Raw genomic sequence first — 27,632 nt, forward strand, 5'->3', positions numbered from 1 at the left:
GCTCTGGTTTAACCACTTTTATGGATGTTCTAAATAGGGGGGTCCTGGTGTCCTTTGAAGTTTTTCAGACCAGTTGTGGGGGGGACTTCCTGGCCTATTCACAAATTTGGCATTTTATTCGCTGTCGGGGATGGGATGGGGGGGTCTTAGAGATCTTCTGCCCATTTAGAACAGTTATGGATTACACTTTGGGGTTTGCCTAGGCCAATTTTGGCACTTTACCAATATTTTAGAGGTTCATCTCCTTTTCATCCCACATATCCAATGGCTTGGGAACAAGACTTAGGGTGTTCATTTACAGAACAAGAATGGTCCCAGATCTGTTTTGATGTGAGTAAGGCTTCCTCCTGTGTACTTATTCAGGAAAATGCTTATAAAGTGTTTACCAGGTGGTATTTTACTCCTACCCATTTGCATAAGATGTATCCTGGGGCCTCTGCTACTTGTTGGAGATGCGGGGTGGACTTAGGTACCTTCCTCCATGTTTGGTGGGTCTGTAAGATCTTGAAACCTTTTTGGAAGAAGGTAGTGGGCTGTCTGTTTGTCTCAATTGTTGCAAATTCTTATCCCTTTTACACCACAGGGCTGTTTATTGGGTTTTCACAATGTGTGCTTGCATGCCCAGCAAACTAAGCTTTGCTGGTGGGGCCTGGCAGCAGCCAAATAAATGCTTGATTGCAAGCCATTGGAAGCGGACGGGGCCACCCATTCTCTTGGATTGGTCTTTGAAGCTTCAAATTATGAATGCAATGGAGCTTTCTATTGTGAAAAGACATGGTTATTATGTTTCCTATACCCAGACTTGGTCTATGATTATGGACAAAGTGGACATCTTTGACTTAAGTTTACTGCTGGGGGAGTGGGGGGAAAATTAAAAAAAAAAAATAAAAATAAAAATAAAAAAAATCGCTTTATAGGGGCGACTTCCTGAAGAAACAGCAGGAAGTTGTCTTATGATGTGCTTATGTTCATGTGAATGGAGGTGTGGGGTGCAGTTTAAGAATGGGTATCTGGTTTATTGTTATTCAATTCAGAGATGCATTTTGTATATTTTGGGATGGCAGACATTTTTATGGTATTGTGTTGTATATTGCATTTCTGTTCGAGCTGATATCCAATTTTGCTGTTTTGTATTTCTATTATAATCTTCAATAAAACATTTAAAATTGTAAAAAACAAAACAAACCCCTCCCCCCCAAAAAAAAAACATCTTGGAAGCCCAGACCTGATGTATTCCATGTATTAGCAAAGGTGGAAAGAAGAGGAAACTAAAGCTGGCATGGTTAAAAGGTTAAGTGAAAGAGGCTATCAGAGCCAAAAAAAACATCCTTTAAAGAATGGAAAAAGGATCCAAATGAAGAAAATAAGAGACACAAGCACTGGCAAGTTACATGCAAAGCATTGATAAAGAAAGCTAAGAAAGAATATGAAGAGAAACTTGCAAGAGCAACTCATTTGTGACTTCCAGATACTGATGCAACATTCTGCGGACAGCCAGCGATTTCAGGACGTTATCACTCTTCTTGGATTCCCAGGGAATGAAGGCAGGTAGCTATAACTTCCTGGCTGACATGGAAACTCAAAATTACCTTGGACAAGAAAGAGGGGATTGTACACAGTACTATTCCATTCTCCAAAATCCTGAGAAAGGATTCTCTGCAGGATAACATGTGCAGTTCCAACACTCGTTGTGCTGATGTGACCGCCATCAGGTGACCATCATGTCCAACAAAGATGCCTCCTCCAGAGGCTCCTACGGAGCCCTAGCAAGGGCTCACAGGATGAGATTAAGACTCCAAGTAGGAAACAGTTGACGTACTGGAGGAAATAGGCATAGTGTTCCCTTCAAAAATCTTGACATATCCAAGTGAGAGGCTAATGTCCTTTTGTTTGCCTGACTTTTGAAGCATAAAAGACCCACTATTTGCACCTTGAAGGAGACAACTGCCTGACCTTTCACAAGACCCTCTTGAAAGGATGCTAGAATCAAAGAAATTGGGTCCGTGACTGAGTCTGCCCTCTTCTGTGCGCACTAGACCTAGAAGCACTTCCAAACCTTTGCATAGGTGGCCAATGTTTCTTGGACCTCAGGAAACTGGTGATGACTAACTCCAAATATCCTTTGCACGCTAGGGCTGCTTGGTCAAGAGCCATGCTGTACTCTAAGTGGGATTTCAGACTTAGCCCTCAAACCATCTGTGATCCCATACCCCAGATGGACTAGGGGAGGCTAAGCCGGTGGCTCCTGCCCCCCCTTCGCATGTTATGTGGCATGTGGGGCACAGTTGATCCTCAGGCAGCCATCCAGCACAAATCTGGCATGAATCCAAGTCATCCTGGCCTGAGGAGTCCATCTATTGCAATTCTGAGCAAATTTAAGTGGATTTGAGGCAGATAGAGGCTTTTATTTCAAAATTGGGAAATCCAAGATGGCCACTGCAGCAGCAATTCTGGCGCTACAAATCGGTCCAAGGGAGGTAAATGGGGCCTCCCAAAAATTCCAAAATTAGGATTTTAGAGATGGGGGACCTTGGCCCTACACAGAGACACTACCAAAAATCAATTTTAGAGACCCCATCCCCCGATTTTGTCTCATAGGCTCTGCAGCCTGTACTCACTTTGCCATGCTGTACTGGGAGCTGCTCAGACTGGAAATGCAGCCAGAAAGAAAAGGGAAGGACTCCTGCTTCAGACAGGCATGGAAAGTGAATAGCTTGTTTCTTCAGACTGCTCCACAGTCCCTCAACCAGACTGGGATCTCAACCCCCATCAGAACTGGGGACCACAAAGTTCCTCCTTGAGGGCCAAATCCAGTCGGGTTTTCAGGATTTCCCTAATGAATATGCATGAGATCTATGTGTATGCACTGCTTTCAATGCATATTCATTGGGGAAATCCTGAAAACCCGACTGGATTCGGCCCTCAAGGAGGGACTTTGGGGACCTCTGGTTTAGAGAGTGAAACTTAGCACTTGCAAGACAGCTCAGAGTGAAGGAGGGTGGTAGAGAGAAAAAATGTAAATGAGGCTCTCTACACAGATTTTCACAATGAGAAACTGACTACCCACCAGAATTCCAGAATTATTTGTCTATTGCACTAGAACAGTGATGGCTAACCTTTTTGAGCCCGAGTGCCCAAACTGCCGCACAAAACCAAAGAATTTCCTCAAAGTGCCAGCACGTCAATTAAACCTTAATAACAAGATTTTAGTATCTAAAAACTCTTTATAAAGTTGCCTGAACTATGTAACATCATTTTTAAAGGTTGGAATCTTTGTATTGTCAGAGAATCAATTTGATTCACAATCCTTTGGTTTTCATTTCAATTTATTGGCAATTTATAATGTTTTAATGATTTCATTCATGGGCCGAATACACACATACTTTTCTCTGTCGCCGCACTCTTTGACCAAAAGATTTGTAAGCCTGCAACCACGTCAAGGTAGACTCTTTCAGCAGCTCCCCTCCCTCCCCCTTACCTTTGTGGCCAAGTCAAAATGATCTACCAACAATAAAATTTTAAAAACACAAAGCACATTGTACGCAGAGAAAATGTTAATTATCATTTATATTCCGCGGGTTTTCAAAGAGGTCAAGGCAGATGACTTTATGCAATGTCACCTCTGTAACAACTATACAAAAATAGACAAATATTCCCCCTCCCTTTTTACTAAACCGCGATAGCGGTTTTTAGCGCAGGGACCTGTGCTGAATGCCCCACGCTGCTCTTGAAGCTCATAGACTCCCTGCGCTAAAAAACGCTATTGCGGTTTAGTAAAAGGGGGCCATAGTGCAAAATATAGACAGCATCTATAAATTCTCAAAACGGACACATTTTGATCACTAAATTGAAAATAAAATCATTTTCCTACCTTTGGTAATTTCATCAGTCTCTGGTTGCACTTTATTCTTCTGACTGTGCATCCAATATTTCTTCCCTTTTTTCAGCCTCCTGTATGCTTTCTCTCCTCCAGACCTCATTCCCTCCCCAAACTTTTTCTTTGTTTCACCCTGCCCCCTTCTTTCTTTTTCTCTCTCTCCATACCCCCTTTCATTCTGTATGTCTGTCTTTCTCTCTCTCTCCGTGACCCATTTTTCTTTGTTTCACCCAGCCCTCTTTCTTTTTTTTTTTGGCTCCCTGTCCCCCCCTTTCTTTCTTTCTCCTTGCCCTCCCCTATGCCACCACCATTGGGAAAAAGCTGCCACCGCCACTGGGGAATAGGCTGCCACTGCCGCTACCGGGAACAGGCCGGCGCCGAGTTCGCCCTGCTTCTCTTCCCCACGGGGCCGACCAACTCTCGCCACTCGACGTCAATTCTAACATCGGAGAGGACGTTCTGGGCCAGCCAGGCAGCGATTGGCAGCGGGTGGTGAGAGTTGGTCGGTCCCACAGGGAAAAGCAGGGAGAACTTGGCACCGGCCTGTTCCCAATGGCGGTGGTGGCACTCAAGTGGCTAAATAGACGCAGTTTGCCAGCCTAGGGAGAACACTGGAGGGTGGCCAGCTGTGCACCCCCTTGGGGCGTAAAACCGGGGCAGACCGCCCCCACCCCCACCTTGGTATGCCACTGTCTGTACCTCACTCCCTCCCTATGACCAAAAATTCTCCTTTCTTCTATTCCCCGTGTACACAACCATCTCTTTCCCTCCCTTCCTCTCTCCCAAGTCCATGCCTTCTGTGTCCAAAAACCCATTCCCTCCCCCACCTCAGCATCTCTTTCCCTCCCTTCCTCTCTCCCAAGTCCATGCCTTCTGTGTCCAAAAACCCATTCCTTCCCCCACCTCAGCATCTCTTTCCCTCCCTTCCTCTCTCCCAAGTCCATGCCTTCTGTGTCCAAAAACCCATTCCCTCCCCCACCTCAGCATCTCTTTCCCTCCCTTCCTCTCTCCTAAGTTCATGCTTTCTGTGTCCAAAAACCCATTCCATCCCCCACCTCAGCATCTCTTTCCCTCCTTTCCTCTCTCCCAAGTTCATGCTTTCTGTGTCCAAAAACCCATTCCATCCCCCACCTCAGCATCTCTTTCCCTCCTTTCCTCTCTCCCAAGTTCATGCTTTCTGTGTCCAAAAACCCATTCCATCCCACACCTCAGCATCTCTTTCCCTCCCTTCCTCTCTCCAAAGTCCATGCCTTCTGTTTGCAAAAACCCATTCCCTCCCCCACCTCAGCATCTCTTTCCTTCCTTTCCTCTCTCCCAAGTTCATGCTTTCTGTGTCCAAAAACCCATTCCCTCCCCCACCTCAGCATCTCTTTCCCTCCTTTCCTCTCTCCCAAGTTCATGCTTTCTGTGTCCAAAAACCCATTCCATCCCCCACCTCAGCATCTCTTTCCCTCCCTTCCTCTCTCCCAAGTTCATGCCTTCTGTGTCCAAAAACCCATTCCCTCCCCCACCTCAGCATCTCTTTCCCTCCCTTCCTTTCTCCCAAGTTCATGCCTTGTGTCCAAAACGCACTCCCTCCCCCTTTTGTGTTCCCCGTTTGTCTCCCAGCCCATCTTAGCAACTTTCTCAGCAAAATGTAGCTCGAGCCGCGTAGGCTTGTCTTCTATTTCCTGCCTGTCCCGCCGCACACACATAGCCGATCGGAAATCTTCCCCGACTTCAGCGCTGACGTCGGAGGGCGGGCTTTGCTTAAGCCCTCCCTCCGACGTCAGCGCTGACGTCGGGGAAGATTTCCGATCGGCTGTGTGAGCGGCAGGGCAGTCGGAGTAGAAGACGAGCCTCGCGGCTCGAGTTATATTTAACCCCGCGGGTCTCCCATCGTCCCCGTTCAGCTCTCTCTCCTGTGCACCCCCTGGTAGTACTGCCCTGATGGCGGCCCTGCACGTGCCAGCTGCAAGGCCTTCGCATGCCACAGTTGGCACGCGTGCCATAGGTTCGCCATCGCTGCACTAGAAGATGACTTTAGAGAAAGCATAGAATTCTGTGCATCATTCTGGCTAGGAGAGTACACATAGGGAAAGCAGGTGCAACTCTTCAAGTATTTTTTCCTGTATTTTATGTTCTTTTTGAAAACTGTTGTAAAATCGGTGTGCAAAAAGTACCCATGAACTGTATACCTGTCTACTGCAGAGTTTTTAAAACTGTCCTATCATAGCCCAAGGACAGAATCCCAGGAGACATTCAGAAAGGGAGATACTTAATCAGAACTCTTTTAAGATCCAATGTGAAAATGAGATTTGGGCAGAGGCCCTGATGCTTACAAAAGCCACTATGGAGAGGACCAGGCACTCAATCACCACAAAGGCAGTCCAGCGGTCAAGGACTGTTAGGATAGTTCACGAGCATGAAGAGAAGACAGCTCAAAAGTTTAAATCAGGGAGGTGTCAGTAGAGGGAAAACTCTGAATTGACAGAAACTAGCCATGGAATGTTCATTCCAGGACTTTCAAAAGAAAGGTATATCTCTTAGAACATAGCACAAAGGAAGGTTATTTCATGTTCATTTAAAGATGACAAAGAATATGGGAGTACACTAAGTTGCCAAGTTAATTAAAATTTGTTATCCTGCCTTTGCCAAGTAAAAAATCAAGGCAGTTTATTTACAATCATAATAAGTAACAGGAAAAGAACATTATATTCATTCAGAATCTTTCAAGCCTAAAAGAAGATACTGTAATTTGTTATTTAGGAAAAGTAGGTGTAGTAGAGTTTGAGTAGGGAAGCAAGGGAGGGAAGGGGAGGTAGAGAAGGAAGGCAGAAGGAATAAAATGGTAGTAAAAACTGCATCAGGCCTAGATGGAATTGTATACTTGGAGAAAAAGCCAAGTTTTTAGGGTAGACTTAGATTTTTTAAGGGACAGTTCAACTCAGATATAAAGGGGCAAAAGGTTTCACAAGAAAGAGCCAACAAAAATGAAGGTGTAATGCCTGGTAATTCCAGTTGGGCATGACCAAGCGATGATCATTGACAGAGCGAAGTGCATGAATGGGATTGTGAGAAATAAGTAAAGAGGAAGACCTAGCTTAAGTGACTTGAAGTTAAGTGTAAAAGTTTTAAAGATTATATATTGTTCAACTGGAAGTCAGTGGTGCCTTTGAAACACAGGAGAAATGTCATGTTGTCGAGCAAGGCAGAGAAGTCTAATGGCTACATTCTGTAGAGAGAGCTTTAAAAGAACATAAATTAGTCAAGGGACTAGAGGAAACACAGTGGGATTAATGGTGATAATCTCATCTGAGATGGGAGGACAGCAAGAAAGTGGTAGAAGGAAGTATTAGAGATTGTGAGGGGACCTATGCAGGATAGAGACATGAGATTAGAATACATACATGACTGCCAGACATCCAATATACAGCACTGGCCATCAATTCAGGGTACAGACTCATTTGGCGGACAGCATTGAGGGTTTTCATCGACACTGTTTTGTTGTTATAAGTCAGCTCAAACAAACCTATGGAGAGAAATAATTACCTTTTTAAAATTACCTTTTTACTGAATACTCAAAACACCTCAAAGCCCTTATTTTAAAAGCATTTCCAATTGTAAATGGCAGCATTCAAACCTCTGGAGAGGCCAAGAGGTTTAAAAGCCATTTTAGAACAGAGGCCATTCACATATGGGAATGCTTTTAATGTCTAAATATCAAGGAAGCAAGGATATGGGAAGGGATGGGGATATCTGGGCAGGTGACCTGGGGGTGACCTGCCCAGATACCCCCATCCCTTCCCATATCCTTGCTTCCTTGATATTTAGACATTAAAAGCATTCCCATATGTGAATGGCCTCTGTTCTAAAATGGCTTTTAAACCTCTTGGCCTCTCCAGAGGTTTGAATGCTGCCATTTACAATTGGAAATGCTTTTTTTCTTTAATTGATAGCCAAACACCAATACAAATAAAGAATACAATAAAGAATTCAAGTTCACATCAATGGAGCCAAATATTGCTGGAGTTTAAACTAAAGTTAACAAAACAAACTTACTAATCAATAGCAGGAAAAGGCCTTCTACTTTTTCTTTTTTGTCACTAATTTTCTACAGCCTGAACATTAGTATCTAAAACTTCTATTACAGGTTTTTCTTTCAAAAAAATATCCAATTGTAATGAATCCACAAAAACAAATTTAACATTTTCATATGTAATGAGACACTTACATGGAAATGGAAATAAGAACAGGTTACTGGGCTTGATGGACCATTGGTCTGACCCAGTAAAGATATTCTTATGTTCTTAAAGAATATGATGGATGATATTATTCACTATTGAAATTCCCAGCTATCAAACTGCGTAATTAGAATGCAAACTAAGGCAAGAGAAAAGCCAGTACACTACAATTACCTATTAGAAATTTGTTTCATTAAATCAGTTTAAAAATATTCCTTTAATGTATTACAACATATATCTGCAAGAAAGATTTAAAAGAACATTTGTCCCAGCTGAAATCAGTTGCTGATAGAATTTCATTAGAAATATCTGAGAATATCTTTATCCCTTGACTAACCAATAATGAAACTTTCAACTTGAAATAGTATATCTAATTTCTTCCATATCTAAAGAGAAAGAAATCAATATCAACCTAAGGTTCCAACATTTCCGGACAACTTTCTAATTTTCTATAACAGTCATAGTATTAGCTGAAGCCAACACATCTAAAGGCCTCAGCACATTGACTGAACGTTTATATCTAAAATAAAGGTGAGCTATAATAACAGGCGATATTTTAAGACTCCTGCAGAAGCCTTGGGTGAAGTGAGCCTGGTATGAGGTTTCTTTAATGGTAATATTCTCTAAATACCACATATGGAGGCTCTCTGTCAAGTTAGTATGGAGTGGTAAACAATGACAGGGGCTGGTGACACCTTATAGGTTAACAGATTTATTAGAATTTTCAGAATAAAAAATTCCAGAGTAATTCATACACAGAGCAAGTAAATTCTGTCCTGCCAAGTCCAACTCCTCTCAATCTCCACCTCCAATCTGAACTCTTTCCCACGCTCTTGCACAAGTGCAGATCTACACTCTCCTTTTCCAATCTCTCTATATTACTTCCACTCCTGCGTGGATCTCAATTAACTGGTATAGTACAGGGGTCTCAAATTTCCCCAATGAATATGCATGAGATATATGCGCATGCACTGCTTTCAATGCATATTCATTGGGGAAATCCTGAAAACCCGACTGGATTGCGGCCCTCAAGGAGGGACTTTGAGATCCCTGGTATAATAGGAATAGTGGAATTAGCTAGAATTGGAAAGGGTTAACTTATGGGATTACCAGCTGCTTGTTTACTTGATGCAGAAGAGAAAAACACACAAGCCAAAATTCTGAGAATTGCAGCACAGTGATACAGGACAAAAATATGATACACCTGAATTGAAAAACAAGGCCAATGAGTTTTCAGGACGTACCTTAGTGGACCGGGAAACTTGGGGCATGACAACTTAATATGGGATTGTTCACTCTGTTCTTGTTTGCAAAGGCACTTTTCGTACCTAAAAAGTCCAGACATGACTTGACAGAGTATAATGTATTTATTTATTTATTCAATTTTATATACCATTCTCCTAGAGCAGGGGTAGGCAATTCCGGTCCTCGAGAGCCTGAGCCAGGTCAGTTTTCAGGATATCCACAATGAATATGTACAAGATGGATTTGCATGCACTGCCTCCTTGAGATGCAAATCTATCTCATGCACATTTATTGTGGATAACCTGAAAACCTGACCTGGCTCCGGCTCTCGAGAACCGTAATTGCCTACCCCTGTCCTAGAGGAACTCAGAACGGTTTACATTAATTTATTCATGTACTCAAGCATTTTTCCCCAGCGGGCTCACAGGGAAATTAAGTGACTTGCCCATGGTCACAAGGAGCAGCATGGATTTGAACCCACAACTTCAGGGTGCTGAGGTTGTAGCTTTAACACCTGCGTCACACTCTCCCCACTGTATATAAAAGTGGTCTGAGCCACTGGATTCTCTTCTTAGTATTTTTTTGCTACTTCAACTTGTCTGCGGTGTTCTTTGCTCACATGTTTAAAGACAATAGACTGTTTTCAGTCCAATTCTTTTTATGTGAGGTTGCAAACCATTGGACTCCCTGAGGGAGGCGTGTTCGCCGAAACACAGACCGTGTAGGGTCCAGTTGGATTTTTATCACAGTATTTTTTATCATTGTACTTTTTTAATTGAATTTTTATGGTTTTATATGTCAGTGTTTAATAAATTATCTCCAGAACATCTGTATCCAGTTTTTGTTTTCATCGGTGAATTGTTTTCACTGTGGATCATTGGGTCTCCCCATTTTTCTTTGTTGTAAAAACCAATGGGCCAAAGTTGCAGCAGTTATTGCAGCTATTTCAAAAAGGCAAATCATTCATCACACCTCGCACAGCAAACAAACTTAGACAGTGAATTCCTCTCGACTTTCTTCCATGACAAGATATCAAAGATACGACACAGGAAGCCAAAGCTCTGTCAAACATCCCAAAAACTACACAACAGGTCAAACCATGCAAAATAAAAGCCCTAAACAACTTCAAACCAGTTTCCATAGATGACTTGAAGAGTACAATAGATTCCCTACTCCCTACAATCTCAGTCCTAGACCTTGTGACAGTGACCCTGGGCAGCGCAGTGGGGATCCTTTATTCAGTGCCTTCAAGCGGAGATTATGCCTGAAAGTGCCCCATAGCAGAAAAATACAACTGCCAGAATTCCCTAGGTTTATTCCTGTCTTTTTAAGAGGCAGTATTTAGAACCCATGGCAAAAGGTGGATGGTTCCTTTAAGATTCTGCCTGAGAGAGCAGAGGGGATGGGGCAGGGTAATGCAAGGCCCTTTATCTCAGATAGCTTGCCAAGTAGAGGGGGAGCTGAGAAAGGGGGAAGCAGGAAGAAAACAGCAGGGAGTAGTGCTGCCCGATTCATGATTCGAATCGGTTCACCGATCCACTTTGGGTGAACCGATTCGAATCGATTTAAATTTGAAAAAAATCAGCTTCCCGATTCGGACCCTCTCCCCTCGCTCCCTAAAGCAGGAGCGCAGCACTGCTCTTGCTGGCTGGCCGCTGCCACACCTGTTTTAGAGGGCGAAGAGGGAGGGTCAGTCGGGAAGTGCTGTGTGTGGCTTCCCTCCTGGCCTCCCTGAAGGACTGCACACCCCCCTGAAAGACTGCACACACCCCCGGGAAGGCCTCCATGTTCCCCCTGGTCTCCCCAAACCATTTACCTTACAGTTTCAGCCTGCAGCCGAAGATCACGGTTACAGCATCTTTGCACTGCAGTGCTTTGAGCTGTTTCCTCCACCGTGATCCTGCCTCTGACGTCAGAGGAGGGGCAGGACCGCAGCAGAGGAAACAGCTCAAAGCACTGCAGTGCAAAGACGCTGTAACCGCGATCTTCGGCTGCAGGCTCAAGCTGTAAGGTAAACAGTTTGGGGAGGCCAGGGGGAACATGGAGGCCTTCCCGGGGGGGGTGCGCAGTCTTTTGGGGGGAGGGGGAGCAGTCCTTCGGGGGAGGCAGTCCTTCAGGGGATGGGACAGGCCTTGGGGGGGGTGCAGGCCTTCAAGGGGTGAACAGGCCTGTAACGGGGAACAGGCCTGTAACGGGGGGGACAGGCCAGGGATGGTGGCATAGGCCTTCAGGGGGGAGGCAGGCCTTCAGGGGGTGCAGTCCTTCAGGGGGTGGACAGGCCTTGGGGGGTGCATGCCTTTAAGGGGGGGTGTATGGTGCAGACCTTTAAGGGGGGACAGGCCAGTGATCATGGCATAGGCCTTCAGGGAGGACAGGCAGGCCTTCAAGGGGGGGGGACAGGCCTTCAAAGATGGGGGTACAGGCCTTCAGGGGGAGGTGCAGGGCTGCATGCCTTCAGGGGGGATAGACCTTCAGGGGAGGGGGGTCTTGGTGTAGAAGTACACGGAGGGAGAGAAGGAGGGTTCAAAGAGATGTGCATATGCCAGACTTTTGGGGGGGAAGAAATAATGAGTCTAAAAATAGAGGAGAGGGAGAGAGATGATGGGCAATGGGATTTAGGGAGGGAAGGAACAGAAAGGGAGAGAAGTTGGACACAAGGGATGTGTGCAGGGGGGATAGAGATACTGGATAGTAGGGTAGTTGGGAAAAGAAAAGGAGAGATTGTGGACCCTGGGGTGGTGGGGAAGGAGGGAGAGATGCTGGATGAAAGGGTAGTTAAGAAAAGGTGGATCTGTGGATGGAGACGGAAAAAAAAAAGAAAGATGCCAGACCTCCAGAGGAGGGAAGGAAAATGGAAGGGGAGGACAGAAATGGCAGATGTATGGTTAGAACGGAGAAAGAAGAAAGAAGGAGACCCTGACAAGCAAGTTATCAGAAGACAACTAGAGCCTGGGACCAACAAGATTTGAATAATGACCAGACAACAAAAGGTAGAAAAACTAATTTTATTTTCCATTTTGTAATTACAATATGTCAAATTTGAAACGTGTATTCTGCCAGAGCTGGTGTTAGACCGCAAATGTGGGCTAGGATTTAAGAGAGAGAGGAAAAGTCTTTTTTGTTTGTTTATTTTGTTTACACCACAGCGCCAGTGTGGTTAGGAGAAGGCAAAGGGGTTGAAGAGACTATAAAATAAACCCACCAGGATGTTTTAAAAAAAACAAACAAACCCCCAATTGGGCAGGAAAATCGAATCGAATCAAAAACCCAATTCAGTAGGCTGAATCGAATCGAAATGTTTTTCCTGAATCGGGCAGCACTAGCAGGGAGCCCTTCAAGGCCTCTCCCATACCAGCTGGCTGATTGGGAAATGGAGGATGTCAGCCCCGAGTCAGAGATTCCTGCAGAGGAAACTTGCCCAGACGCCACCATGCAGTGGGAAAGTAGCTTACCCTTGGAACCAGAGGGGGGAGGATGGCATGGAGCTGTAGCAACAGCACGGCAGGTGGGAAGCTTCCTACTTTAAAAGTTATTACAGTTGGTTATGTGAGTGTGCTGTGCTAGCACCTGGGAACAGGAAAAAAAGAAAGCCTGTTTTGGCTTTTTGTTATTTTTGCTAAGGATTGGGTGGCCCAGAGAAGTGGCTAAAAACCAGGAACTGGACTTGAAAACTTAAACACCTGTAAGACTGGAACTCAGGTGGGTTCTAGGGAAAAGGGAAAAGTTTGTTTGGGGTTTTTTTTTTTCTCCTCTGTGGTCAGAACTGCTTTATTTCAGGACAAGACCAAAGTATTGAAGCATTGCAGAGTGGGAATAAATTTATCTATTTTGTTTCTGCTTTATTTTTGCTCTCCTAGAGAGTAGTGCAAGCCAGGGCGGGGCTACTGCCGTGGAACTTTGTGGGAACCCCCCCATCACCCCAGATTTGGTTTTGTTTTGGGAACAAAGATTGGAATGTTGCCAGAGTATGGAAAAGGTGTTCTAACCTGAACAGTGGGGAACTGTAATGCACAAGAGTTCTTTTTTTGATTACTGAATATTTTGCCATCTGACATGAACTGAGTTTAATGCAAGCACCTGAATTAAACACAGAAGTGTTTTTTTTGAAAACTTTGTGTGGTGAACTTTATTTTTGCACACAGCTAAGAGAACAGAGCCAAAGCACACCAGTGGGCGTGGGAGCCACTGGCAGGTTACAGGTCAAAAACATCTATTCCTTGTGGCACAGGCCCCAGATGGGTCACTCTGGCCCAGCCCAAGCGTCACTGCCACAAACTGTGTCCATCCACAACACTCCTAGCTATCAACAAAACTTTCTTGATCTCAATCCTACCTTTAATAAACGAGTCCCTACACTTAGGCATAATACCACAGAGCTGGAAATCTGCTGTAGTGAGACCACTCCTAAAAAAAACAACACCATGAACCAAGACAATCCAAGCAGCTATAGACCAATCTCTAACCTCCCTTTTGTCTCCAAAATATGTGAGAATATAGTGCTCACACAACTAAGAGACTATCAAAACAAACGCCACACTCTAACTTCAGAAAACACCACAGCACAGAAACGGTGCTACTAGACATAGTAGACTGCTGCTGGAAAATCCTGGATTAGGGAAAAGAAGCACTGTTAGTACTCTTACATCTAAGTGCCGCCTTTGATACTATCGATCACTCACTTCTATCCAGACTACATTCTATTGGAATCCATGATGTTGCACTGACACGGTTCTCCTCCTTCCTAAATGAAAGAGTACTAATAGGACCCTCCCTATCTGAACCAAAACCACTCCGCTATAGAGAGTGTCCCAAGGTGCATTGCTATCCCCACTCCTCTTCAACCTTTATGTCAGACCAATACTCGACATTGCAGGAAAGTACCAAATCAAAATCCACTCATTCGAGACACACCAATCAAAAAACTCCACTGCTGCCTAACTGAAATAAAGAACTGGATGACTATAAATAAACTACAGCTCAATGCATCAAAGACCGAACTTCTCTGGATACACAAAGACACCTGTACATACCCCTGCCCATCCCTTTCCTGGGGAAATGACGCCCTTACAGCCAAAGACAACGTCCATATCCTAGGAGTGATTCTTGACTCAAATCTGTTGCTCTCAGATCACGTATCCAAATTAGTGTTATCATCCTTCTACTATATCTGCAAGCTGAAGTGCATCCATTGTGACAAACCTAGCACCAATACTAGTTTTGCCCCTATTAGAATCCGGTGCAGAAGAGCTGACCAGATTGATTCTAGGGAGCAACTTGAGGCTGACCTCTCTTGTTCATATGACCAGAGCAGGAGTAATGTGGAACAGAGGCAGGCAGACTGGCCACAGCAGCAGCCGGTCTATAAATTAGCTAGGAAAGCCAGTGAGAGATTGGCTGCACTTAAAAAATCTAGGCAGGAAAAACCTGCAGGGGAACCAAAGCCCATCCCTCTCTACAGGCTGAAGGGGATTGGCTCTGAGCTGTTCAAAAGCAGGCTGAAGCATACAGCAAGGGGAGGAGCGAGTGACCAGGAGTCACTTCTGTAGCCCAAGGGAGGGCAAGAGCTGTGGAGCCAAGGAACAGACACAGAAGTTCCAGATTGGCCTATGCAAGAGGTGGAAGAACTTCAGACTTCCAGGAGCCTGACTGTGTGGAAGTAATAGAGGTACAAGATGCTAGCCCTATGATAGAGAGCCAGGCCGAGCTCATGGAAACTGAATGAGAGTTTGTGAGTAGCTGGAAAACAGTTGGTGTGGGGTTTTTTTTTCTTCTTTCTTTACAAGAAATGCCTGAAGAATTTGCTGCCTATCTTTAGGGTAGTTATTATTTTGGGTTTAAGAAAGATACCTGAATGCTAACAACTGGGTTTAAACCTAAAGTAAAGTTTGGGGCTAAAAGAACCCGAGTTCTGTATGAATGGATTTTTGTTTTGAGTTTTTGAAACCATACTGTGGCTACCATTTGGTGGTGGCTAATCACCTAATCTCCCACAGCTGTACTACTCTACAGGAGGTAGAGGCAGAAGCAGTAGGCTGTTGGCAAGGCTGTGCTGGGGCTTGCTGCCTCACTGAAATTCTACCTTCACTGTGACAAGAGATTGTTATGAACTTTATGTTTCCTACCTTTTTGAGATGAATAATGCTGAGAGGAAGTTTTGGGATTCTGTTTGAATATCACTGAAAAAAATGCTTTACTGAATCAAAGTGCCAGAACTTATGCAAACAACTTGTATGGCATTTTTGTGTTTGAATTGGTTTTTGTTTTTTTTTGTTTTGGGCAACTGAAGTTGTTTGTGTGAAATGCTACGAATATCTTTGATTTGTTTTTCACCTGTGTGGACCACCAAGGTCACAAATAAATATATATTAATCTTGCTTGAAGAGCCTGGTCTGAGTGGTGGTGCCTTTAAAGCCAGTACTTAACCTTTCTCTCCCAGGCCTAGGCAATTCCCTAGGGCTGACCGAAAAACCTGAAGAGACCCCTGGTTATAGGGGACACGCCAGAGTATAAGTTTTGTCACTGGTGAGCTCTGCTCTGAGGAGTGTTTGTGACACCGTGCTTACTTTTCAGAAACCAATTTCGCTCAACTACTGCACGCGTTTGTTTTATCCCGCCTTGATTAATGCAATGCTTACCCACAAAAGCCCTCTCCTGTCTCCAAAGCATGCAAAATGATGCAATCTGACTCCTGAAAAACCAGGGCTTCCACAACCACATCACCCCAATTCTGCCAGATCCACCCATAAACTGAAACTTTCCTTTCCCTCTCTAAAAGGCATTTCACTTGTAGGAAAATTAGGTTCTTCCCTCCCTTTCAGAATCCCTCAGCTCTGTAACAACCTTACCTCCCCTCTTAGGAATCTGAGCTCCCTCCAACTCTTCCATAAATATCTGAAAACCTGGTTATTCTCAAAAATGTAACTCCTCCTCCCTCTGGTTATTCTAGTCTTCTAAATTTTCTCTTCATTTTGCCTCTTCCCTCTACTGGAGTTCCTTTCTACCCTAACTCTTGTTAACCGTGTTGAGCTTTACGAATGTAGAGATGATGCGGTATACAAACCTAAGGTTTAGATTAGATCACCCCTGCACTACCTTGCACTGCCCATCCAAAAATTCTAGCCTTCAAGACCTTCCACAAGATGATACCGAACTACATGACATCAAAACTACATCGCAAACCGATCACTGAGATTCCAAGCAGAGAGACGGCTCGCTTTACCACCCGGCCGCTCACTCAAAACTGAAACAACTTACAAACGCTCCTATTCACAGTTTATACTTAGATTACAGCACATCGTCCCCATATCCATTAGATCAATAGACAGTCTATAGACCTTCAAGAAGGCCATGAAAATCTTCCTCTTTTTTTTTTTTTTCAAAATATATTTTATTAAATTTTGTAATAAGTAAAACTTCAAAATGCAAGATGTACAACACAAGAAAGCTTGCACCGATACACTTCCCAACTTCACCCCGCATCAGGTCTACCCCTCCCTCCCCCCCATCCCTCCCCACTCCCAATCCCCTAGCTATGCCTTAAAAAACACAAATTCCAATCCAGTGCTATCACAGCAAAGACACTCAAACATTCAATAAATGGCTACGTGCCCTTGGCGTTAAAGTTTCCCAAAAAGGCATCCAGCAAAGACTAAATAACCGTCCCTGCGCAGAGTCCAAGGAAGGAAAACAGAGCCTCTCCATGGATGCTTGGTGAATCATCAATGTTCTCCAACGTGAAAGTGTCGGGGAATCAGTGGAAATCCAGCACAGCAAGATTGCTTTCTTCCCCAGTAACACCGCTCTTGACAGAAAGCTGCGAAATCCCTTTGGAGCAGACAAGGGAACATGATCCAACGCAAACAGCATCACCAGGTCCAGGACAAAGTTGTAATTCCACATAGTTTGAATATGTATATTAAGCTGATGCCAAAATGCAGTGATCCGAGTACAAGTCCAGAACTGATGTCCCAAGGTAGATGGCGAATGAGGACATTTGAGACATTGGTCAGTCGCACACATTTTAGCTCGAAACTGATATGCAGTTGATCTGTAGAGCCTGTGTAAAAATTTGTAATTAAGTTCAAACAAGATAACATTATGAGTCACACGGGCTGTCCAAAAAGTCCCCCTGCGAATCATAGTTGCAGTCACCGCACAAGGGAGATCCTGAGACCATCGTAAAGCAATTGAATCGTAGTCCGGTTCCCCCAATTGTTCCTGAAGGTGACGATGATGAAATCTCAAGGGGATGTGTGCCTGAGCCGATAAGCTCAACGCTTCGGAGAGGGACTCCATGCAGAAAATCTTCCTCTTTAAAAATCCAGCTCCTTAATGACCAATGCCTCCATTCCTGGCTAAATGGAACTCAAAGGCATCTCCTATACAACAAATAGACTCCCACAGTAACCCAAACGCTACCAAAATAACTTAAAACAGTTCCAATCCTATCAAACTTGGCAAACCACATAAAAAACCTCTAGGACACAGTCTGTTGAAAAGCTTTGGACCCTAGACCCAACACGGTCCATGTTTCGACAGAATGTCTTCTTCAGGGGTCCCTATGAAGTCCTACGGTAGAAACGTGGATAAAAATGCCAATCGAAAATAAACTGATCCGTAAAAGCTGTGTACAGGATATAGGCTCAAAATAAACGATGCTCTGTATGTTATGTTATATCTACACTGTGAAAGCTGCAATATCAACTAAGCTGTGACTGCTAAGTATATCCTTTTCACTCAAGTCCATCCTGTCTATACTTTGAATGTACTTTTGTAACCCGTTCTGGGCTCCTTTGTGAGGACAGGCTAAATAAATGAATAAATAAATAAAAACCACGCATGCAAATGAGGTTGGCGAAGAGTAGCGAAGGTCCATTAAATTTACATGAGATGAATTGCTGGTGACAGTGATTGGCACATGCGCAGAATACACCATGAAAGAGACTTTAAATGTGCGCATGTGCCGGGAAAAGTGGTGCCGTAAGCGGTGTGTTAATCATAGGTGTGCCAGAGCTATTGGATGAAGGGAGGGGAGATGCAACGTCAGCTTTCAACAAGTGAGCATAAGACACGCCTTTTCTCCCTCCAAAACTACTTCATGTAAATCTTGTAATTTGTTTTTAATATCGGATTTTATAATGAATCGCTTAAGACACAGCTAAAATACATGAACTCAAGAAGCCTAGATCTGTCACTCAATTTTCATACAAAGGCAAAATGACACGAAACCTTCTAAATGAACATTCAGTGCAATAAGGGGGCCAAATACGAGAAAACTAATCTCTGCTGCCTTCCCTGCAATGCGAGCCCATGGAAGTTTGCTAGCGATATGTTGATATTTGCATTTTTTGGATGTTTTCATGTCTTCTGAAGGGCTGAGATTATTTTACTCTCAATGTCAGAGGTCTTAGAATACCTAGAAAGAGGCAATTAGTGTTCAGGGAGGCTGCTCGTTTGAAGGTGGGGGTGGGTTTCATTCAGGAGACTCACCTTAAGCCGCAGTATGAGTTGCTCCTCACACATCCTAATTCTTGCTTCAAATCAAGATGGTTCGAAAAAGCATGGAGTGGGGATTATGTTTGCTAAGACCTTGAACCCCCATATAAAGCATGTGGTCAAAGACCTGGAGGATCGTTACCTCATTTTAGTAGTGGAGCTTAATCAGGTGCTTTATGCTCCAAATTCTGAGCAAAAAGCTTTTTTGGAGGCTCTACACTCTGTACTTCAGGGGGGGGGGGTTTGAGGCCACTTGCTTGTGGGTGGAGATTTTAATCTTACTTATGACACAGAGTTGGATAATTCAACTGGGGCCATTTATTATGGCAAATCTGATAGAAAACAATTACACTTTCTTTTATTTTTACCGCCTGGGATCTGGTTAATCCATGGAGGCATTTAATCCGACCACCAAAGATTATACCTATTATTCAGAGGTTCACGCCTTTTATTCTCACATAGATTTTTGGGGTGTGGGGAAGGATTTGCTCGCAAAGATCTCCGATGCTAAAATAGCTTCTCGGGTGTGGTCTGACCATGCCCCTGTGCATTTTGCTCTCCATTCGCACTTAGCGCTCTCTGGTAAGTGGTTTTGGAGGTTTTGTGATAATTTACTTGCAGATCTGATGGTTGCGACTCAAATAGAAACCTCTCTTAGGGAATATATTCAATTTAATACTAGTGATGAGATCTCTCCCTTAATCTTTTGGGAAGGAATGAAAGCTGTCCTACGAGGTAATATTATATCTACTGGGACACATAGGAGACGCGAGCGTGCTAGGAAACACGAGGCATTACATCAACAACTGTGCTATTGGCTCGAATGGATAGAGCCCGTAAGGAACTTCAGGGGATACAGGTAGATGAGTGGGCTGAGCAATTGCAATCTCTCCAACAGAAGCATTTTGAGTATGGCAATCGGGCTGGAAGGTTTTTGGTGAATAAATTAAAAAAGAGGAAATTGAGGAATATGATCACTAAGGTACATACAGCAGATGGTGCTTTGTGTTATACTCTGGATAGTATAGCTCGCGCTTTTCTTATGTTTTATCGAGATTTGTATACCCCTGAGGAGGTTGTGTCACAGGCTCATACTGATACTTATCTTGCTCAAGCTCATTTATCGGGAGGAAGCTGAGGATCTTTCCGCTCCTATTTTGGAGGAGGAAACTCTTTGGGCTATTTCATCTTTGGCTTATGGGAAAGCACCAGGCTTAGACGGGTTTACTAATCACTTTTATAAATGCTTTAAACATCTGCTGGTTGGTCCTCTTACTAAAGTATTTAATAGTTTGGGCCCAGGAGGAGAGATCCCTCATTCTTGAAGGTTGGCGGGGGTCAAGTTGATTTTGAAACCAGATAAGGACCCTTCCCAACATGGCTCATATCATCCAATCTCGTTATTAAGATTTTGGCTCTCAGATTACAGCGTTATATGACCCGCTTGGTTCGGGATGACCAATTAGGTTTTATAGAAAGCAGACAGTCTTTTGATCATATTCATCAGTTGTTACATCTGATTTGGTATGTTCAGCAGAGAGATGAGCCGGCTCTCTTGCTGGGTGTCGACGCTGAAAAGGCGTTAGACAGCGTGTCTTGGCCTTTTTTTTACTAAGCACTCTATTGGCTATGGGCATTGGGGGCAATTGTACTGATAGTTTTTCATTGGCAAGAGGGACCAGACAAGGGTGTACCCTTTTGCCCTTACTCTTTGCATCGGCTATGGAGCCGTTGGCTAATCATATCCACGCCCAGCAAGATGTTCGGGGTGTTTGGTGTGGTAAGCGGCAGACTAAATTGCTTCTGTTTGCTGATGATGATATTCTTATTCTCACATGGCTGCAGTGCTCCTTGCCGGGGACTATAGCAGAGCTTGAGACATACGGCGCTGTCTCAGGTTTTCGCACTAATATGGATAAATCTGAGATTCTAAATTTATCGGTGCGTCTGAGGGATTGCGCTTTGTTGAAATCTAGGTATCCTTTTAAGTGGGCACCTAAATTAATTCGCTATTTGGGTGTTAATATTACTGCATAGCCTCAGTCTCTTTTTTTTTTTTTTTTTAAGTTCAATGATTTTTATTGAAAATTTCAAAAAATATACAGAAAGCAGTTAAGACACACAAAATCTGAATAAGAACCATTGGTATAGAATAAAACCATGTCTGCAATCAATAATATATAACCAAATTAATAAAAGAATGCAAGGTATGTGTAACTGCTAAGAGCAGATAGATGAGAAGCAGAAAAGCAAAGAGAGTGAATAAGAGAAAGGGAGATAGAGGGAAAGATTAAGAAAAAGCAAGAGATAGATAAATAGCGAGATAGAGAGGCAGAAGTGTCTATAGAGTAGAATGAACATACGAATCTAAGAATAACCAAGGTGATTTGCTTCGCACCATGTTTGCGGAGAGTCGAGAGACCGTATTTTTCTCATATGCATAAGATTCAAATTTGTGATACATGCTGAGAGAGTTCCACCAAAAGGTGTAATCGAGTAGCGAGGGTGATTTCCAATTTTTAAGAATATGCATAAGAGCTGTTACAAACATGGCATCAATGAGTTTAGGTGGGCAGTTTGTTTGTGCAAAACAAGGGTGCTGAGAACGAAGAATTACAATGTCTAAGGAAATCTCTTCAGAACATTTAGTTATGGATTTTATAGTGTTCCAAATACGAATCCAGAAGGAGTGAACCATAGTGCAATGAAAAAGCATGTGATCAAGAGTCCCGGACTCTGTTAAGCAGTTCCAGCAGATAGAGTCTTGTTTTAGTTTCGCTTTCCACATACGAAATGGAGTCCATACTGCATTCCACATAACGAAGAACATTGATTGCGAGACTCTGGAAGAGAGAAGAGGACGATTCGTGGAAGACCAGAAAAGTTCCCAATCTATATCAGCAAGTGTAGTCTGCAGAATCGAGTCCCAATGATTCATTGATTGAGGTGAAAAGGTGAAAAAGTGATCCCTTAAAATACTATAAAAAAGGGATATCGCTCTACCCTTCATTAAGGCCAAAGTAGACCAGTGACGAATCGTGTGAATAGAAGTCATAAAATCAAGCCGCATATGCATTTTAGACAGTATTCCAGTAAGCATAAGCCATTGGGGATGTATAGAAGGTGGAAGTGAGTATGTAGAACAAAAAATATCAAAAGGAACTATGGAGGTAGAGGAGAACAACTGATGAACCAGATCGACTCCCGCCCGCTGCCACCTCTTCCATGAGAGGGATCTGCCTTTATTTTGAATTCTAGAGTTACTCCAAAGGGACATAAGTGGGCTTTCACTAATAGAAATCTCAGCCGTTGCATCTAGAAGATGAAGAGCGTGCTGCGTTGCACTCAGTAGTGAATACTTTCTCAAGTGTCTAGGTATTGACACCGTGGGGAGGCAAGAGACGTGCAATGGTGCACATAAAAAACATTCCATTTCAAGCCATGTTGGTTGATCTTGAGGATTAGAATCAACTATCCAATTAGCTCCATATTTAGCTAGAGATGCAATATAGTAATAGTAAAAATCAGGTAGATTTAATCCACCATTAATTCTAGAAGCCTTCAGTTTGGCGAGAGCAATACGGGGTTTTTTCTTGTTCCAGATAAATTCAGAGAGTTTCATATTGAGCCAGTGGAAAAATTTTTTCTGGCATAAGAGGGGAAGCATGGAAAGGGTATAATTAATTTGCGGGGCTAGAGTCATTTTAATGGAAGCTATTCTACCCCACCATGACAAATAAAGTGGTGACCAACGAGTTATAGTGGTCGAGACTAAAGTTTTAATTTTAGAAATGTTAAGATCTTGGGCATGTATTGGATCTTTATGAATTAAAACTCCTAAATATTTCACAACTCCCTGCGACCATGAAAAAGGAAATTGAGTCAGTTCTGAGGAGGAGATATGATCATTAAGGGGAAAAATCTCTGATTTCTCCCAATTAACAGAATATCCAGAAAGTTGAGCATATTGAGAGATGATATTAATAAGATGTGGCAAAGAGGCAAGAGGATCTCTGAGAAAAAGAAGGACATCGTCAGCATAGGCTGCTAATTTAACGTCTCGATTAGACGTGGGGATACCCTTAATTAGGGGACATTGCCGGATTGCTGATAAGAGAGGTTCCAATGCTAAGTCGAATAATAATGGTGATAATGGACAGCCCTGACGGGTGCCTCTGTGGAGGGAGAATTTGTTGGAGAGAGAATTGTTAATTAAAATACGAGCTGTGGGTTGTCTATACAATGTTTCTATCCAATTTGTGAAGAAGGGACCAAAATTGTACCATTTCAGTACTCGGAATAAGAATGGCCATTCCACACGGTCGAATGCTTTTTCAGCATCAATGGCCAGACCAATCACAGGATCTGATAATGTTTTGGCATGGGCATTGATGTGATGAAATAAGCGTAAATTGTCTCCAATGTATCTTTGTTTGATGAAACCTGTTTGATCCTTGTGTATAAGGTTCGGAATAACTGTGGAGAGTCTTAATGCTAGTAGTTTTGCCATAATTTTGTAGTCCAGATTAAGGAGGGATATGGGGCGAAAATTTTTAACCAAGGTAGCATCGCGGTCTGGTTTAGGAATAACTACAATAGTGGCCTCAGCAAAATTAAACTGTTTCTCCGGAGTGGAGTGGAGAAAATCATAATACGTGAGAAGTTGCGGTGTCAGGAGAGTTCGGAAACACTTAAAGAACTCACTAGTAAAGCCATCTGGGCCTGGGGCTTTCCCGGAGGATAAGGAGGATATAGCAGTTTCAATTTCAGACGTGGTGATAGGAGCGTCTAGTTTTGTTTTAACGGATTCCGACACAGTTGGATGAGTTAAGGAGGCAAGAAAAGAGTTCATGTCCGATTCAGGGGCAGAGAGTTCAGATTGGTATAGAGCCGTATAAAATTTTTCAAATTGGGAAGAAATCAGAGACTTGGTTGTAGCCAGTCGTCCTGAGGAATCTTGGATAGCTGAGATGTGTACCCGTTTTGATTTAGTTTTAAGATACCTAGCTAAGGGGCGACCCATAAGATTATCTCCCATGTAATGACCTGAAGAGGAAATGAATATGTCTCGTCTGGCCGTGTGAGATACCATAGTATTGTATTCATACTTAAGATTTTGAATACGTTGGAACATGGAAGGATCATGCAAATGGGAGGACATATGTTGTAGTTCTAGGTTTTTAATAGAGGTTTCTAATTCTTTTTCTTTTATTGTGGATTGTTTTTTTTTCCAGGAAGCAAGTTTAATCAATTCACCTCTGAGAGAAGCTTTATAGGCTTCCCAAACAATAGCGGGACAGGTTTCTGAATCTTTAGTGTTAATTTCAAAAAATTCTGTAGTAAAAGATTTGACTTTGTCCACAATTGCATCATCTAAAAGTAAGGCATTGTTAAGTCGCCAGGAGGGAGACTCCTTGCGAGGGGCAGAAATAGTTAAGTGTAAAGAGATGGCTGCATGGTCTGTGAGAGTTATGGGATGTATGACGGTGTTTGTTACTTCTTGAATAAGTGTGGGGGAGAGAAGATAGAAATCGATTCTTGAGTAAGTGTTGTGTGGTGGTGAAAAGTGAGAGTATTCTCTACCTTTCGGATGTAATAAACGCCATGGGTCTACTAGGGAGAAGGCTTCCATTAAGGCGTGTAAAGCTGAGAAGGATCTGGATTTCGAGGGTTTGCAAGAGGATGACCGATCTATATAGATGTCTTGAATTTGATTGAAGTCACCTCCTATTATCAGAGAACAAGAGTTGTATTCAACTAACGCCAGCTGAAGATCTTTGAAAAAGTCCGGATGATCTAAAACAGGAGCGTAAACATTGAGGAGTACAAAATCCACTGAGTGCAACGCAGCGTGTACCAGACACCATCTTCCGTCAGAGTCTGTTTTAACAGAGTGAATAACAGGGGATAATTTGTCGCTGAGAAATATCGATGTCCCATTTTTCTTCTTCTGAGTTGCAGGGGAATACAAATGAGTGGAATATCCCTTCAACTTAAATTTGGAAGCGGCAGCAGGCGGGAGGTGGGTCTCCTGTAAATAAACCACATCAGGATGTTTATTAAATACATAATTAGCTATCTTTTTTCTCTTAATGGGATGGTTCAAACCGTTCACATTAAAAGAAAAGACATGTAAATCAGCCATATTTTGGTGCAAGCAGTATTAAGACATAGTAAATATCACCTTTTTGGAAAAAGAACAAATAATATAACAAGGATATCAGGTAGACACTCCTGCCAGAGAGAAGAGAGAAAGAGAGGATATGAATAATAGTAAGAGTAAGTAGACTAGCAATGAAAGCATGATGTAAGGTCAGAAAAGAGAAAGACCATACTATCATGTATGAGATGAAACATTTTAAGGGTGCTCCTGTGAGCACGGAGAAATGACACATACGGAACAACTTGCAATACTCCACACCCACTCAATTCTAAGAAACTTGAAAGTGTCGTGCTTATCCACATTAACAATGAATAACAGTGAATTATAAACTTGAGTATATGCGATTTACAACTTCAGAAACAGAGGTGAACAAAGGAATTCGTAGCCCACCATATTAGTTCATTTTCAAAGATTCCAGGAATGCAGCCAATTCTTCAGGATCAGTATAGGAGGTAGTACGGTTGTTGTAGGTAACTTTCATCCTGGCAGGGTACATAAGACCGTATTTAGCTCCAATGTCTTTGAGCTCCTGCCGATGGGAAAGGAATGCCTTTCTCTTCAAAGCCGTGGTTTTTGCTAGATCAGGCACTATGAAAAACTTCCTACCCTGATGCAAGAGCTGGGGTTTAGATTTTGCTGTTGTGAGAATTTGCAGCGCGTGTTGAAATCTGAGTAGCTTAGCCACTATAGGTCTGGGAGAAGTGGCATGTGGAGAGAGATGAGATGGCACGCGGTGAGCACGCTCTATTTCTAATGGAGGTGAGAAAACAAGCCCCAGGGTAGCAGGCAGAAAGGTAGAGAGAAAGGAAGTCATATCAGAGCCCTCCGATGATTCAGGCAGTCCAATAATTCTTACATTGGATCTTCTGCTGCGATTAGAAAGATCTTCATAATCTCTTTGTAAAGTAGTGATCAGTTTATCATGCATAGTTACCGTTGCTTGTAGTGAAGGAATGGCAGACGTTTTTTCTTCAAGGGCATCCAATCTATGACGAGCATCCACGAATTGGGAGTTGAGTGCCTCTATTTCTCCCCTTATTAGTTTGGTTTCTTCAACCTGCTCCTGGATTATGCCCCTGATCGATCTCACTTCCTTCAGGAGCAGGTCTAGTGAGGCCTCGTCCGTCTTCGGCGCCATTTTCTCCGGCGTGCTCGGATCCGGTTTCAGACGTTTCCCTCCGAGTGGCGCGGGTGCAGCGGTCTCGTTTTTCGCCGGCTTTGGAGGCGACATGGGGGATCCTAGCAACAAGATCTCGGCGAAAATCGCAAAATTAATGCGAAAAAAGCACTTTTTGAGCTCGGTTTCAGTGTGGATGTAGAGGAGCAGCTATGCCATACGTGTTGGCTCCGCGGTAGTCAGGCCACGCCCCCCCCTCAGTCTCTTTTTGATGTTAATTTTCCACCACTGTTGAAGTCCCTTTGGGCTGACTTAGATAGGTGGGAAAATACACCGTTGTCTTGGTATGGTCATATTCAGAGTGTAAAGATGATGATATTACCAAAGTTACTATATCTTTTTCAAGCATTGCCCATCCCACTTTCGGCAACTTTTTTCCGGGGAGTAGCTCATAGAGTCTTTCAATACATATGGAAAAGTCGGCCTCCGCGGGTGCAGCATAGTGTCTTGTATCAATTTCGAGCCCAGGGGGGGGTACGGCAGTGCCATGTTTATGCCACTATTATATTGTGGCCCAGTTGAAGGGTTTTTTTTTTTTGTCATGGTGTAAAGATCGATCCAAGAATTGGGTTCAGCTGGAACAAGTTCCAGGCTCGGAGGAGTTGTGTCAGGTGCTTCCTTAGTTGCAGGTGGGAGAGGCTAGAAAGTTGCTTAAGGGGGCTAATCCATATCTAACTCATACCTTTACTATCTGGGCTACAATGTGGGCCTGTCTTTTTTGCTCCTAGCTTTATTTCAGGGGTATGCCGCTGTGGGTAGCTGAGGGTTTTTTACCCAGATGGCTTGATACTCATTTTCAAGTTTGGGCTCAACGAGGCCTTGGGGTTTTGAGGGATTTTGTGGAGGATGGTAGTTTGCTATCGTTTTCTGATCTCTCAGAGGCCTATGATTTGGATGCTTCAGATCATTTTCACTATCACCAAGTGGTAGATTTTGTAGGGTGTAGGGCTTTAGAGGAGACCCCCTTAAGAGTGGGTACTTATGGGGAGTTGTGGTCGGGGCTGTATTTCTAGATTTTATAAGGCTCTTGTTCAACAAAATACCCCTACTATTAAATTTATTCCACTCTGGGAAGATCTCTTGTGTCCTGCGGAACCGGTTATAAACTGGGTGCGAGTTTTTAATCGCTTGTTGCGTCTTTCTATAGGTAGCTCTTTGGTGGAAAATGGATACAAAATGCTGTTATCAGTGGTATCTTACTCCAGTACATCTCCATAAAATTTATTCTTTTGTCCCTGACCTGTGTTGGCGCAATTGTGGACAACAGGGTTCTTTTCTTCATATTTGGTGGGATTGCCCTCAGCTCCTACCTAGACAAATATGGCATAACCTCATACAGCTATGCAGATGACATCACCATTCTCCTCCCCTTCGACCAGCCAGAATCCACCATCATAGGCACAATACACAGAACACTCGAAACAGTAGAAACATGGATAACAGAACACAAAC

General features: G+C 43.3%; 1 protein-coding gene across 2 annotated transcripts in view; it reads right to left on the minus strand.

The window, feature by feature from the left end:
• Positions 1-27,632, minus strand: part of DPY19L4 (dpy-19 like 4) — a 147,206-nt gene that overhangs the window by 89,535 nt on the left and 30,039 nt on the right. For both annotated transcript variants that reach the window (XM_033933176.1, XM_033933177.1), the window contains exon 5: positions 7,267-7,388. In XM_033933176.1, the coding sequence (XP_033789067.1) occupies positions 7,267-7,388 (122 nt within the window). The remainder of the gene's footprint in view (positions 1-7,266; positions 7,389-27,632) is intronic.

The sequence above is a fragment of the Geotrypetes seraphini genome, chromosome 2 (assembly GCF_902459505.1).
Source record: "Geotrypetes seraphini chromosome 2, aGeoSer1.1, whole genome shotgun sequence".
Taxonomy (NCBI): domain Eukaryota; kingdom Metazoa; phylum Chordata; class Amphibia; order Gymnophiona; family Dermophiidae; genus Geotrypetes; species Geotrypetes seraphini.